This window comes from Culex quinquefasciatus, chromosome 3, assembly GCF_015732765.1.
Source record: "Culex quinquefasciatus strain JHB chromosome 3, VPISU_Cqui_1.0_pri_paternal, whole genome shotgun sequence".
NCBI lineage: Eukaryota > Metazoa > Arthropoda > Insecta > Diptera > Culicidae > Culex > Culex quinquefasciatus.
Window position 1 is genome coordinate 56,095,400 of NC_051863.1, and position 16,181 is coordinate 56,111,580.

The window sequence follows — 16,181 nt, forward strand, 5'->3', positions numbered from 1 at the left end:
TATCGCTCTCACACCAATCCATATTTCCTATTTGATTAATGAAAAATGGAATCTTCTAAATTGATTGATGTTGACAGCAAGCTGTTGCCATTAGTGGACATCCATCTTCATTCTCCCTTTTTTCTTGTATAACAAGTATTAAATACCCTCGTTCATCTCAGGTTTGCTTACAAAATTTAATGTTCGCTGTAAATTTACCAGAAACATGTTTCCTACATAATTAGGTAAAATGTATTAAATATCCACGCTCTCTTCTGAAAGGTGAATTATCGTGGAAACAGGTCGGAAAAGCAACGTGTCATGTTGCACGCTTTAAGTGAGAATATTATAAAAGTCGACTGGACATAAATCATCTGAGGAATTTGAAATGAAAATAAATGACAAACCCTGCTTAGTAACCTGACACCTTGCAAACATGAAATTCCTTATTTATGTACTGCAGATGATCATTCAGTGTGCCATCATGTGTGATTCTCACTAAGATTAATTCACATTTAGTGGCACTCAACAAATACGTTACGGAAAATAAATTAAAGTTAATGCCCTTAACAGTTAACATTTTAATTCCTTGGGAAATTAAAAAGGACAGCTCAAATATTCATAACGGAAATTTTCTACTCTGGGAGTGACCAACCACTTTTACTCAAATGAGCGAATTTCTTGGCAATTCATTTACCAAGCGCTAAAAGGACAGTCACGTTCCCCACTGGCAATAATCTTCGCAGTGACAGTGATTAAATTTTCATCTCCGTATACTGCGAAATGTTGACCATTTTTCACTGTCCCGCCTGCCGTCCGGACCCGGTCATGCCGGGGTCCCAAGGCGCGTCGGAAATATCAGCTGACGCTGACAGTCGACGCATCCCCGGCTCATCCCCGAGACCCAACTCAACCTTCCCCGGGGCCTGGTCAGTGCCTTCTCGGTATACGGACGATCCTTCCACGCGAACCGTTTAATTATTAAACTTTTTCTTGCACGACGGTCCTCCTCGTTGTTTGCGAAACGGAGCAGTCAAGAACAGGCAGAGTGTTGCCAGTTTGGCCGGAGTTCCGCAACGTACACTCTGGTGGAACAACTTTAGGGCAGAAATTAGGACTGGCAGTTGAAAACTGAAAATGTCATAAAGAGGGAACGATGGTGGTCTACATTAGCAGACGTTGAGCGGTGCTTGTTTGTCAACAACATAAAATAATTTAAAATTGCATTGAAAATCAAGAAGGAAACATCTAATCTAATCTAATCTAATCTAATCTAATCTAATCTAATCTAATCTAATCTAATCTAATCTAATCTAATCTAATCTAATCTAATCCAATCCAATCTAATCTAATCTAATCTAATCTAATCTAATCCAATCCAATCCAATCCAATCCAATCCAATCCAATCCAATCCAATCCAATCCAATCCAATCCAATCCAATCCAATCCAATCCAATCCAATCCAATCCAATCCAATCCAATCCAATCCAATCCAATCCAATCCAATCCAATCCAATCCAATCCAATCCAATCCAATCCAATCCAATCCAATCCAATCCAATCCAATCCAATCCAATCCAATCCCAATCCAATCCAATCCAATCCAATCCAATCCAATCCAATCCAATCCAATCCAATCCAATCCAATCCAATCCAATCCAATCCAATCCAATCCAATCCAATCCAATCCAATCCAATCCAATCCAATCCAATCCAATCCAATCCAATCCAATCCAATCTAATCTAATCTAATCTAATCTAATCTAATCTAATCTAATCTAATCTAATCTAATCTAATCTAATCTAATCTAATCTAATCTAATCTAATCTAATCTAATCTAATCTAATCTAATCTAATCTAATCTAATCTAATCTAATCTAATCTAATCTAATCTAATCTAATCTAATCTAATCTAATCTAATCTAATCTAATCTAATCTAATCTAATCTAATCTAATCTAATCTAATCTAATCTAATCTAATCTAATCTAATCTAATCTAATCTAATCTAATCTAATCTAATCTAATCTAATCTAATCTAATCTAATCTAATCTAATCTAATCTAATCTAATCTAATCTAATCTAATCTAATCTAATCTAATCTAATCTAATCTAATCTAATCTAATCTAATCTAATCTAATCTAATCTAATCTAATCTAATCTAATCTAATCTAATCTAATCTAATCTAATCTAATCCAATCTAATCTAATCTAATCTAATCTAATCTAATCTAATCTAATCTAATCTCCCTATCACAGCCAGTCTTTCGAGGACTTCTGGATGATTGTAAAAAAGGTGGTTTTTGCCATGCTATACATTTTCAGAAAGGTATTTAAAAGACCTTTCCAACGCACCCTGTCAAAAGTTATCAGCAGTTTAGTATTATTTTTACGCTTTTTGGAGGCCGGATCTCAGATATTTCGATGAAAAAGATGTCCGGGTCTCTTATCCAACCCGTCGTTAGTTAGATAATTGAAAGACCTTTGAAATGAGTCTAAAACATCGAGGATCTGACAACCCTACCAAAAGTTATTAGCACTGAAGTGTTATTTATACACTTTCAGATATTGTAATAGAAATATTGTCTGAATCTTCCATGTGAACTATCGTTGGACAGGTTTTTTATCTGACCTTGCCGATGAGCTAGAAATATGGAAGGTCTGCGAACCCTATCAAAAGAAATCAGTAATAAAGTTGATTTGTTTAACATGTTTAGGGAGAATGTTGCTATTTTTGCTGAATGGATTGACTTTATGAATGTAAGGAAGGCATCAACCACCTGAAGGTGGATTAAATAAAGTTTTTAAAATTAAAAAAACGTAAATTTCTACAATATCGCACATTTCAGTGTGATTTTTCATTATGCATTTTTTTATTTGGTCAGTCATATAAGTCAAACAAAATTTCAAAAATAATTTTAAAGCTGCAAATTATAATTTGTAATTGATTAGACATGATTTCATTCGTTGGTAAAGTACACTATTTTCAAGTTATAGATTTTTCACAAAAAGCGTTTTGAGCACAGTTTTGAAAATCAGTCATTTTAAAGTAGCAGCCAAAAATGTTTTTGCATAAACATAAAATGTTTGCTTGTAACCATCAGGCGTTAGGGACCATCCATAAACCACGTGGACATTTTTAGGGGGGGGGGGGGTGTATGGCGATTGTCCACGATCCATGGAAAAAAGATTTTTTTTGTATGGACAATTGTCCACGAAGGGGGGGGGGGTAACAGATTCCCAAAAAAGTGTCCACGTGGTTTATGGATGGTCCCTTATCGCAATTCCTTAATATTTTTTTAGAAAATTCGATTTCAATCCTGAGATTTTCAATAGCAACCGAAACAAGTTGGTGCATTGTTGCCACTTTTCATATGAAAGAAATTTCGATCTTGTCATGACATAGCCTGAAAATTGATGAAAGTGCGACAATTGGTTCGAATCCCGCGGCGGGCGCTCTAAAATTCTTTGTGTAAATATGGGTATTCGGCGCCGTCGCTCCGTGCCATACTTTCATACACTTAGGAGCCCAGGGCGGCGAAGTCCTTGTAGATAAAAGGAAGACACTAGTGGTTGGTACTAGCAATGGTGGCCGACAGCTATAAAAGTCAACTTCTTCGCGACAATTGGTCAAAGGGATTTCAGGTCAGAACGCGTTTGACACAAGTACGAGCTCGACTACCGCAAACATTTTCAATTATAACTCGGGACTGCAGCAACAAAATTCAACCAAATTTGCACAGAATGGTCAACCAAACAAAACGTGTTTGTTATTGTTTACATTGCGTGCTCTCATTTTTACTTATTCCAGGTCAAACATTGGAAAGCATTTACCTCGGAACTTTAAAAAGCGACGTATGACAATATAGCTCGGCAGCGTCGAATTGTCTGCACTAAAACTTTGAAGAATATTGTTACACTCTGAAAAATAACACAGGAAAAACTCAAAACAAATTAAATTTCAAGATAAAAAAATCTAAATGAGAAATCGACCCTTCTGGGTTATCGCAGATACGAAAAGTACAATTCCGTTTTCTTAAAATGACATGTCCCAAAAAAAATTATAGTGGTGTATCAAAAAATGACATTCTTTTGAAACTATTTTTGTGTTTGTTTCGATGAAAAATACATTTTTTTTTTTTTTCAGAATTTGAAAAGGCTATCAGATTGGGCGTCTAATTTTACCTAAGAACTGGGGAAACTGAATGACCCACATAATTTGTTCAAAGCTAAACTGGCATACAGTCATGCCCCGGTTTTGCACGCCTTGGTTTTGTACTGCCCCGGTTTTGATTCGTACAGCTGCCTCGGTTAAGCACGGCCCAGTGCTTAACTGAAGCACAGAGCTTATGGGATTTTGGCTATCATTGGCTTTAAAATTATGAAAAATCATGTAAACATCAAAAAATTATAGTGTTTTGGAATCTTTATGATGTCAGCTATCCATGAAAACTATAATTTCATGAAAATTTTCACAAGAATACGTATTTTTCCTGTATTTGAAAATGCAATGTTTCTCGAAAAAATACTCCAAATTATTGTTATTGCAACATGGGTAGCAAATGATTGGAATTTTTTCATACATTTCGAATGTAAAACCATTTTTTTAAAAACACTCAAAATTTTCACAAAACTATGTATATTCGAAAAAAAACTCAAAATTTCAGTTTTTACAATATGGGTATCAAATAATCGGAATTTTTTCACACATTTCGAATGTAATAACATTTTATTTGAAAATACTTAAAATTTTCACAAAACTACGTATTTTCGGAAAAATACTCAAAATTTCCGTTTTTAGAATATGGGTTTCAAACGATCAGGATTTTTTTTATACATTTCGAATGTAATAACAACATTTTTTGCAAATACTCAAGACTTTCACAAAACTACGTATTTTCGGAAAAATACTCAAAATTTCTGTTTTTACAATATGGGTATCGAACGATCGGGAATTTTTCATACATTTCAAATGTAATAACAACATATTTTGAAAACACTCAAAATTTTCACAAAATTACGTTTTTTTCGAAAAAATACTCAAAATTTCAGTTTTTACAATATGGGTATCAAACGATTAGGATTTTCTTATTTATTTTTATTTTTTTTTTGCAAATACTCAACTTTTTCACTAAACTACGAATTTTCGAAAAAATACTCAAAATTTCAGTTTTTACAATATGGTTTTCAAACGATCAGGATTTTTCAAACGTTTCGAATGTAATAACTTTTTTTTTGAAAATACTTAACATTTTCACAAAACAATCATGCATGGAAAAATCCCGATCATTTGATGCTCATATTGTTAAAACTGAAATTCTGAGTATTTTTTCAAAAATACTTAGTTTTGTGAAAATGTTGAGTATTTTCAAAAAATGTTGTTGTCACATTCAAAATTTATGAAAAAAATCCTAATCGTTTGATACCCATATTGTATAAACGAAATTTTTGAGTATTTTTCGAGAATTCGTAGTTTTTTAAAAATTTTAAATATTTTCAAACAAAATGTTATTACATTCGAAATGTATGAAAAAATCAAGATCGTTTGATAACCATATAGCAAAAACATTATATTTTTGGTTTCTTTAGAAAAAAAATGCATTTTCAAACTACAGGAAAAATACGTATTTTTGTGAAAATTTTCATGAAATCATAATTTTAATGGATAGCTGACATCATTCCGATTCCAAAACACTATAATATTTTTATGTTTGCATGATTTTTCATACGATTATAGCCAATGTCTCCCATCTAGCCAGAATCCCATAAGCTTTGTGGCTCGGTTATGCACGCCTCGGTTTTGCATCCCCCATATGCGGTGCTAAACCGAGGCATGTCTGTATCTTGCTGGTACTACAAAAAAGATGGCCACTACTTATCTTTTCCATTTTTCATCGCCAGTCTTTACTATTAGTGCTGGGTTTGAATCCCGTCAATTACAACTTTTTTTTTGTTGGGTTTACTAAAATTGTAAATGTAATATTTAGTGTATTTTTTGACGAAGGTTTTGTGCATGCTTTTGCATGCAATTTTACCAATGGATTTTTTTACTGTGTGCAAAAAATTCTTGCGGTTTTTAAAGATAAAAAAAGGAAGTTTGAAATCGCAACCGACTTTTTTAACATTTCTGGTTCAAAGAAATGATTATTCTATTAATTCCATATAATACGATATCAATCTCACAAATTCGCGCCGCGTTGCGGTCACACCGTGACAACTTTCAGTAATCTAATTGACTATACATGAACAAATTAACTCAAGGTTCCATCCACCTTAAAACCCCCGCCCCTTTCACTTCGACTAATTAATGCCTTCATCTCTGTCATTAACTCACAACTCTCTCTATCTCCCTCTTCCCTTTAGATCTTACCCGGAAACCGCACCATCAATGCCACCAGAGTGATGCTCTGAAATTCCGATTTCTGGACGCAACGGTCTGGAATGTGCCACTCTGCGGCTACGGTGGCAGCGACGTGTCGGTTCCCGGAACTTGGACTCAGCCTGAAGTGATTCCTGGATCAGGACGACGACGACCGGCGACGCGTAAGAAGATGGTTTGAGTGAAGTTCCTCGTCGATCCACGTAAACTCTGTCCAAGAGATAGATATTTCCACGGAAAAGGGGGGGTGGGAAAAGTGTTGCCCGGAAAAGCCCGTGTGATTTAATAATTCAAGTAAGAAGGGGAGAAAGGTGGAGGAAAGTGTCCTCATAGATGGTGTGTATGTATGTATATAATTCCCCCCGAAGCAGTGCTCGAGCAGTGAATTTCCGTCTGCGGTGTACATAGGAATAAGCCCCGCATAGTTAGATAGGCCGTTTTGTGTTGTAATATCAAAGTTTTCGCAGCAGCTGAAGTGAGTGAAACAAGAGTCAACTCTTCAACTTGAGCAGCGGCAGCGGCAGTGGGAGTCATTAGAAAGTTTGTGTTGGCGTTGGCGTACGTACGTTTGGGATCCCGAAAGTTACTAGGCGTGCAAAGAGCACCGTCATCGTCCACTTCCAGTCGCTGTGAGGCTGTCGTGGTCGTCAACTTGGAGCAAGATGGTCAACAAATGTTACCTGGCGGCGGTGGTGCTGGTGCCACTGCTGGGACTGTTCACCGGTTACGTGGGTAAGTTTTTTTTTTGCCGAATGGATTACGCTTCTACTTGTTTTGCTACCGAAGAGTTCCAGGAAAATTACCGACGTACCGAGTTAATGAGTGTGGTAATCTTGCTCGTGATTAAGCGTGGACTAAGGTATTGATGGAATGTTTTCCATTAGCAATTAGTAAACTGCCCAGCAACCAAGATAGGAATTGATCCTTGAGAAGCCGAGTACGACTATTCACAAATCTTTTCGAGATGCTTTTTCTGCGAGGCACAGCCACGAAAATTTGCCGTGCGGTTTTCACCGCAGTATACACACTTGACGCGCGCTTTACTCTGCTGAAAGTTTTTTATCAACTTGTCTTTCGGCGGAAGACTGCACCTTTCAGCGAGGTTATCAATCCCTTACTGAAATCGAAAATGGAACTCATATATATTTGTGATTTGATCAAAACTTTGCGAATATAAATAACTGAATATAAATCAAGATTGAACTTAGTATCTTTTACACTGAAGTTTAATTAAATGCAAAGCCCTTACACACATTCAATGAGTCAATTAGTATTACGATCAAGCACTTAAACCAATTACTTAAAGTACCACTGCATCAAACATTTAAACGTCAGAATGCACAAACCCCAACAAATCACACCCTGTGTAAAGTGATATCCCTCTATTGTGTATAATCATCATTGTGTACGTTGATGGAGGTAATTTCTCCGACAAAGAATCTCTCACTACAAAAACCACTGCCACTGGCTGTGCACCACCACCACACCCTCAGATCAGCAACGGCTGCAGTCTTGAAGCATCAACTCGAGTCCCAATCTCATTTAAATTTCAATGGAAAAGCCAAGGCAATGCTGCTGTGTCGGAGCCATATGGCAGGCATCACAATGCACTTTTGTTCATCGCTCCTTCTCGCCTTTTTGTTTAAAATCTCAGTGCGCACCACCACTTGAGGTTAACGCAGTTTTACCGTGTTTTAAAAAGAGTTCGCCGGAAAGATGAACTTTTCAGCGCTGCGAAACAAGAGTGTGGATTCTTCTACGGAAGGTGGAATGAGATGAAAAGGTTCTTGGAGTGCAGTCGCCATAATGCATTCGAATTAGCACAAAGCTAAACTAGAAATGTGTAATTTTACCTCTGAAAATGTGTAATTTTACCACTTTTCTGCTGTAATTACTTTTTCAGTCTAAATTGATGTAAAATTACATCATAAAAGAGGTAATAATCAACCTTCCAAAATTACACCTTCTCAATAAACATTTTTTTATTTTGCAGATTCAAAAAGATCATTAAAATTTGAAAAAAAATATGCCCCACGATTTTTTGAATTTGTTAACGAAAAAATGGCAGCGGCATTGAATCGATTTTGAAACTTTGTGACTTCCTCACTGGACTTATGAGGGAAATTCTCCGCCAACTCACACGAAATCGGAAAAAGTTGCCCCGACCCCTCTTCGATTTGCTTGAAACTTTGTCCTGAATCCGAGTTCCATTTTTCCATTTTTTTTTATCTTGGTGGGCCATTTTTCAACATTCGTAAGATACGTGATTTTCAATAATTCGTAGCCTGAAGTGGTGATGGTTTGGATATTTAGTGTCAAAGGGATAATTAGGTGAAATTGGACGCCCAATTTGATGGCGTTCTGCACAGCTAAAAAAGTAGTAATCCAGCTGCGTGTAAAAGGCCTGGGCTTAAAATAAAATAAAATTTATTTTATGCAATTTTCTGTAATTTTACACCCTGTAGCCCATCAGTATGGGAAACCTACTTGACCGAAATCTCAAGTCAAGTTTATCCTTTCAGCTTTACCTCGGTCTGATGGCCAAGTGGGCTAAGGCGCCATTCCTACTGTTGGTGCTGGGTTTGAATCCCGTCGGTTGCAACTTTTTTTTTGTGTTTGCAAAAACGGTACATGCAGTGTGTAATATTTAGTGTTTATTTTGACGAAGGTGATGTGCATGCTTTTTCATGCGATTTTACCATCGGATTTTTTGCTTTTTGGCGTTTTTAATCGGAAAAAATACAAAAATTGTTTCAATAAATTAGTATTTTTTTATACTAGACATTTGTTTTTGTTTTCATTTTGAATAATAGTGTTTTTTGTTTTGCAGGGTTTGTTTTAACAGTGTAGCAACTTTGTAGAGCAAACAATCACAAAAATTTTGAAATATTAACATAAGCGGTTTTCTTATGACCATAACCAGTATTTTGAAAAAGTAACTATTTTTGTTTCTTTATGTTTTAACTTTTGTGTCTTGAGCATCATGAATGAGTTTGATTTCAAAATTTCTGTACTAGGATACTCATACTGGCAGGAAAAAAATATTCCCCGAACAACACCATATGATCCCGTACTCCGGGTTTCACCGGGGAACATGGAACCGGTCACAAAGTGGCCACATCGTTCCAAGATTGGTCTTAAGTATCATGAATAAGTTTACAGTTTACAGTACAGTAGTTTCACTGTGATATGAATTTGATAAAGATTATCACATAATTTTTCAATATTCTGTCAAGACAAATCGTATAAAACGAGTTGAAAAAAGGTTTCTTTACTGGTTCGCCCATAAATTAGAGTAAATGGCTCTTTTTTTGACTTTTCATATCGAGAACATCATTTGGACATCTGTCACTATCTCTGGCTTTATGAATTTTGAAAATCCGCCCTCAAAGAGCGAAGATACAGCTGGTCAAAATCGCTTCCGACTTTTTTGAAAAAAAAGTTTTTTCATTGATTTGTACATAACTTAGGGTAAATGCATCTTTTTTTTACTTTTTTTAAAAGGAAAATTATCTAGACATCTTTCCGCACCTTTTGCATTTTGAATTTTGAAAATCCGTCCAAGGGGAGCCGAGATATACACAGCAAAAATCCGATTGTAAAATCGCATGAAAAAGCATGCACATCACCTTCGTCGAAATAAACACTTAATATTACACACTGCATGTACAATTTTTGCAACACACAAAAAAAGTTGCAACCGACGGGATTCAAACCCAGCACCAACAGTAAGGACTAGCGCCTTAGCCCATTCGGCCATCAGACCGAAGAAAATCTGTAAGGATAAACGCATATATGAGCTTGACATTTTGGTCAAGTAGGTTTCCCATACTGATGGGTTACATATTTCAGAGTGTAAAATCACATAAAATTGCATAAAATAATGCAATATTTATTTTACTCCCAGGCCTTTTACACGCAGCTGGATTACTACTTTTTTAGCTGTGTAGCTTGTCAAAGTTGCACTTCCGACTTTTTTGCGAGCATGGGAGTTTAAGTGCTAAGAGCATCCATAAACAATTTTTTTTCCAAAATCTCAGACAAATCGTAATCAGTTTGATTGGTATGAGATCCACACAGATTCAATAAATTCTAATTGATTTGAGGTGAATCAACCAGAGGTTTTGAATTGTAATGCCAACCTACTAATAAAAAATAAAAAAGACACTTTAAAATTCAGCTTTTTCATAAACTTGATGCGTTTGATCTCCAAAATGTCTCCGATTCCAAAGCTGGCGTTTTATTCGCGTTCCAAGCCATCTCCCGAGACGTTCACGTCAGGGAAATTGCTCGAGGCAACTTAAGATTCTTGTCCCGACTCCAACTTTTGTCGCACATTCCGGCCATTCTTCGTGTCCTCCTTGGCAGCAGCAACAGTGGCGCCTCGGGGTCTCTTCGGAACCTGCTACTGGTGCTGCTGCTGCTGCTGCTGTTTAGCATATTTCTCATTATAAATCTTCTTGGCGCTTTTCTGGAACGCTGCCAACGCTTGTCAAACTTCAAACGGGATGAGATTATGTCACTGCTTGGCGTGTTGATACTTAAATTGGCGACCGGAACCATGGGAAGTGCCGTCAAGATCCAATAATTTCCTCGTCACGTAAACCGGGTTGCATACACGGAGAAAAAAGAGTTCCCAAAATCGTGAACAAGCGTTCATGAAAATGGGAACCTCGAACAAAGTGTTCAAATTTCATGGTACGTTTTTCAAAATCGTACCATGGGATTTGAACACTTTGTTCGAGGTTCCTATTTTCATGAACGCTTGTTCACGATTTTGGGAACTCTTTTTTCTCCGTGTACCGACCTTCCTTCTTTTGACGGAGAATGTTTGACTCCTTGAAGTTCCCTTCCACGGATGCTTTGAGCAATTTTAATCATGCTTTTTAGAATTTTTGGCAGCTTCTCCAACTTTTTCCCTTTTAGGTCGGATGTGACACCTTAGAGTACCTCTCACCTCCCTTCTCTCAATGTCAACTTGAACTTTTGCGTTCCAGTTTAGACAACAAAACTATCTGCCCCCAAAATGCCCAAATGTAGACTCTATTTACAATCCCAACAGCAGCAGCAAAGGTTAACTTTCCCCCTATTTTTCCGGTGGGACACCATCGTCAACAAGAACTTCTTCTTCTTCGTCGTCTGCGACTTCTCCTCGTTCGGGACAGCGAGAGTGGTGGACAGAACCCATCATCATTTGCCCTAGCAAAACTGTTTATCCGGTTGAGCGGGAAGAAAACACCTTTTTCCGCACACCACTCTTGTCGGGGCTTGATGGCTTCTCAAGTGTCCTCCTCTCCAGCGGAACTGGCTGGATGGCAGGCAGGCTGGCTGACTGGCTGCTGCTGCTCGAAAGTTTCACCAACGATGACGCTATTGCCTCCGGCAGCCAGCAAGGGGAAAGTTGACGCGCGAGCTATTCAACTAGCAGTTTGAAATGTCAGCAGTCACAGTACACGGAGAAAAAAGAGTTTCCAAAATCGTGAACAAGCGTTCACGAAAATGAGAACCTCGAACAAAGAGTTCAAATCCCATGGAACGATTTTGAAAAACGTACCATGAAATTTGAACACTTTGTTCGTGGTTCTCATTTTCATGAACGCTTGTTCACGATTTTGGGAACTCTGTTTTCCGGTAAAAATATTTACGAGACTGAAAAATGAAGTCTGTTACATAGAAAATGTCCAAAACCATCAAAAAACCTATTTGTTTCAGCATTTTTATTTTTAAAGCCGCCGTAACTTCACAAGGATTGGACTTAGGACAGTGGTCAATATGGAGACTTTTATGTAAAATTGTCTGGAAAATCGATTCCAGTATTCAGTTTTTGAAAATTTTTGATGCTTAAAGCACTTTTCAAAAACAGTGTTGCTCCTTCCTGCATTTTTCGTGAGTCTTTTTGTAACATCTTACACCCAAAACTGGCAGCGCTAGTCCGAGAGAATGATGGTCTCGAGTCGAGAGAATAGTGGTACCATTCACGGACGCAGAGAACACTGCTCGAGATGGGCGATAGAACTATTCTCTCGAGGTTCATTCGCAAAAAATGTTCATCCGTCAAACAAAAAACCAAAAGTGTCGACAACGGGAATCGAACCAGAGACCTTTGACAAACCAATCCAATGACTTAGCTGCCTCGGCCACCACAGCTTGGTGACCATGGAGAAGTCAGAAGTCGATGTATGACACTTGTTGGAGATTTATTGATTCAACTAACGAATGAACTCATTTGTTATAATGGTGTGAGTTGGTACCATTATTCTATCGATTTTGGCACTGAGCCCTCAATAAATTTTGAGAGATCGATTATCTCGATTCTGAATTTTGGGTGTACTCGCTGTCAATCGCTGCAGCATCAGTTGGGTTCTCCATATGTCAAAAATTTCTTTTCACGTTTTCTGTAACAATTTTTCAATCAACCCATCGGAAGCTACACCCAAAACTGGCAGCGCTAGTCCGAGAGAATGATGGTCTCGAGTCGAGAGAATAGTGGTACCATTCACGGACGCAGAGAACACAGCTCGAGATGGGCGATAGAACTATTCTCTCGAGGTTCATTTGCAAAAAAAGTTCATCCGTCAAACAAAAAACCAAAAGTGTCGACAACGGGAATCGAACCAGAGACCTTTGACCAACCAATCCAATGACTTAGCTGCCTCGGCCACCACAGCTGGGTGACCAAGGAGAAGTCAGAAGTCGATGTATGACACTTGTTGGAGATTTATTGATTCAACTAACGAATGAACTCATTTGTTATGATGGTGTGAGTTGGTACCATTATTCTATCGATTTTGGCACTGAGCCCTCAATAAATTTTGAGAGAACGATTATCTCGATGCTATTTTCACTGAGAGCGGTCGTGGCTGACTAGTTACGGTGTTTGCAAATGGTCCTGGGTTCGATACCCATCTGCTCCCAACGAGAAAGTGTAGAAAATATAAATCTTGAACTCTCTGAACATGAACGAAAAATCAAAGTCGCTTTAGGCGGGGTTCGATCCCCCGTCCTTTGGATCGGTAAGCAAAAATTCTTACCACTAGGCCAGCGCGACTTGGTGAGCTATGACTGGAATTAGAAATACTGTTAGTATCAACTATAGACGCACTGGTTCCTTGTCCATTTGACAACGTTTCGGAAGTTCTAAATAAAGTTTGAATCCGATTGATGCAAACGTTCTTCAGGGCGGGGCTTGTCGATAAAGCTGAAGTACCTCGCGCTCGGCTAGCCAGCATAGAAATGGGTCACCGAAGCTCGGCAGAGCTAACACCTTCCAAATGCCCATGCGAGATATTTATAGAATGTAGATGGGTAATTCTCTACCAACTCACACGAAATCGGGAAAAGTTGCCCCGACCCCTCTTCGATTTGCGCGAAACTTTGTCCTAAGGGGTAACTTTTGTCCCTGATCACGAATCTGAGTTCCATTTTTTGATATCTTGTGACGACCCCTTCCATTTTTGAACATGCGAAAAAGGACATGTTATTCAATAATTTGCAGCATGAAATGGTGACGATATGGAAATTTGGCTTAAAAGGAACTTTTATGTAAAATTGGTCACCCGATTTGATAGCGTACTCGAAATTCCGAAAAAAACGAAATTTTCATCGAAAAAAACACTAAAAGTTTTAAAAATTCTCCCATTTTCCGTTACTCGACTTTAAAAATTGTTGGAACATGTCATTTTATGGGAAATTTAATGTACTTTTCGAATCTACATTGACCCAGAAGGGTCTTTTTTCATTTAGAACAAAATTTTCATTTTAAAATTTCGCGTTTTTTCTATTTTTTAGAGTGTAGCAATGTTCGACAAAGTTGTAGAGCAGACAATTACAAAAATTTTGATGTATAGACATAAGGGGTTTGCTTATAAACATCACGAGTTATCGCGATTTTACGAAAAAAAGTTTTGAAAAAGTTACTTTTTGCGTTTCTCTTTGTTTCGTCGTCCGTGTCTGTCGCGGGTGACCATGAACGGCCATGATCGATGACGACCAACTTTTTCAAAACTTTTTTTTCGTAAAATCGCGATAACTCGTGATGTTGATAAGCAAACTCCTTATGTCTACATATCAAAATTGTTGTAATTGTCTGCTCTACAACTTTGTATAACATTGTTATACTCTGAAAAATAACCCTGCAAAGTTAGAAAAAACACGAAATTTTAAAATGAAAGATTTTGTTCTAAATGAAAAAATGACCCTTCTGGGTCAATGTAGATTCGAAAAGTACATTAAATTTCCCATAAAATGACATGTTCCAAAAATTTTTACAGTCAAGTAACGGAAAATGGGAGAATTTTTAAAACTTTTTAGTGTTTTTTTCGATGAAAAATACGTTTATTCGGGATTCTGAGTACGCCATCAAATCGGGCGTCTAATTTTACATTAAAGTCCCTTTGACACCAAATTTCTATCTCATCGCCGTTTCAGGCTGCAAATTATTGAAAAACACCTCTTTTTTCGCATGTTCAAAAATGGAAGGGGTCGTACCACCCCTCCGTCACGAGATATCAAAAAACGGAACTCAGATTCGTGATCAGGGACAAAAGTTACCCCTTAGGACAAAGTTTCACGCAAATCGAAGAGGGGTCGGGGCAACTTTTCCCGATTTCGTGTGAGTTGGTAGAGAATTACCCAGATCTAAAAATACATGGAAACAACTCAATTTGTAAGAAGCGGCCGCATGGTCCCGTTTGGTTTGTTGCACACACACACACACATCTTAAGCTATTTTCACCAAAAAAAAATTGAACGGAAAAAAATCCAAATTTAAAAATAATTTCAAATCTCTCCAACCCTAAGAACAACAACGCGATTCCACGGCAAGTAAAAGTCCGTCGCTCGGGGAAATTGTACAATTTATGACGGAACAAGTGCAAGATTAATCCTTACACACTCACACTTCGTGAGAAAAGGCTCCACCTTCCACTGGGTGGGGGTGGTGGCGGTGATGGACTCGGGAGAAAAGTTTAATTACTCTCTAGTAAACACACTCACAGCATCCTGCTGGGCCGGTCGCAGGGTCGTGAGTTTTCTTCTCTACCATAAGGAAAAGGGAAAATATGGCGTCCTCCCCTCGCAAGGGGAAGAAGATTGCCACAGTCTGAGCAGCAATTTTCTTCTCGGAAAGTCGTTTGCGGTGAAACGCCTCTCGAGGCATGTGCTATGAATTATTGTGGTGAAAGTACAAATTTCAAGCTGGTAATTTAATTTTGATAGTGTAAAAGTAAAAAAAACCACAATCTCATTAAACAACTAGATTGGTACACAAAACTTCTACAAAATGGAGGCAAATAACGAAAATTCAATTGTTTGAATTTATTGATTTTTTTACCATTTTTTCCTACTAGTAGAGAAATAAAGATATTTACTACAAAAATGTTTCCATCACCGTTAAAAGGAGGATTAATCTTTTCTTGATTTTAAACATTTCCCCTCATAATGTCTCAAGTTCTCTCATAGTGTGCGGCTAAAACTCTCGGAGGCACTCAACAAAACACCCACCACAAACAACAACAACAACCAGCAGCCCTTGCGTTATCCCTGTGCAAAAAAAAGAAGACTCGTTGTGTCGTTCTGAGGAGCTGAATATTGTAGACATTGTCGTCGTCAGCGATTGCCTCGAGAAGTGTTGTTATGCTCTTATGCCGTTGTCCCGGTTTTGCGAAGCTGGATTGTTCTTTTTCGCTACATATTTGCATATTTACGTGTCCTTTTTTAGCCCGATTTTAAGAGTAACACTTTCCGTGTCGCTGCAAACTGTGTTGCTTTGCTTTGCTTTTTTTTTGTTTTATATTTGAAGAAAATCCATCCATCCTCTATT

The 16,181-nt window shown here is 37.7% G+C and overlaps 1 protein-coding gene across 1 annotated transcript in view; it reads left to right on the forward strand.

Moving 5' to 3' along the window:
* LOC6046215 (integral membrane protein DGCR2/IDD) overlaps positions 1–16,181 on the forward strand; it is a 153,964-nt gene that overhangs the window by 17,928 nt on the left and 119,855 nt on the right. Inside the window, exon 2 of the mRNA XM_038266318.1 lies at positions 6,346–7,093. Coding sequence (XP_038122246.1) covers positions 7,024–7,093 — 70 coding nt within the window. The 5' untranslated portion in view covers positions 6,346–7,023. The remainder of the gene's footprint in view (positions 1–6,345; positions 7,094–16,181) is intronic.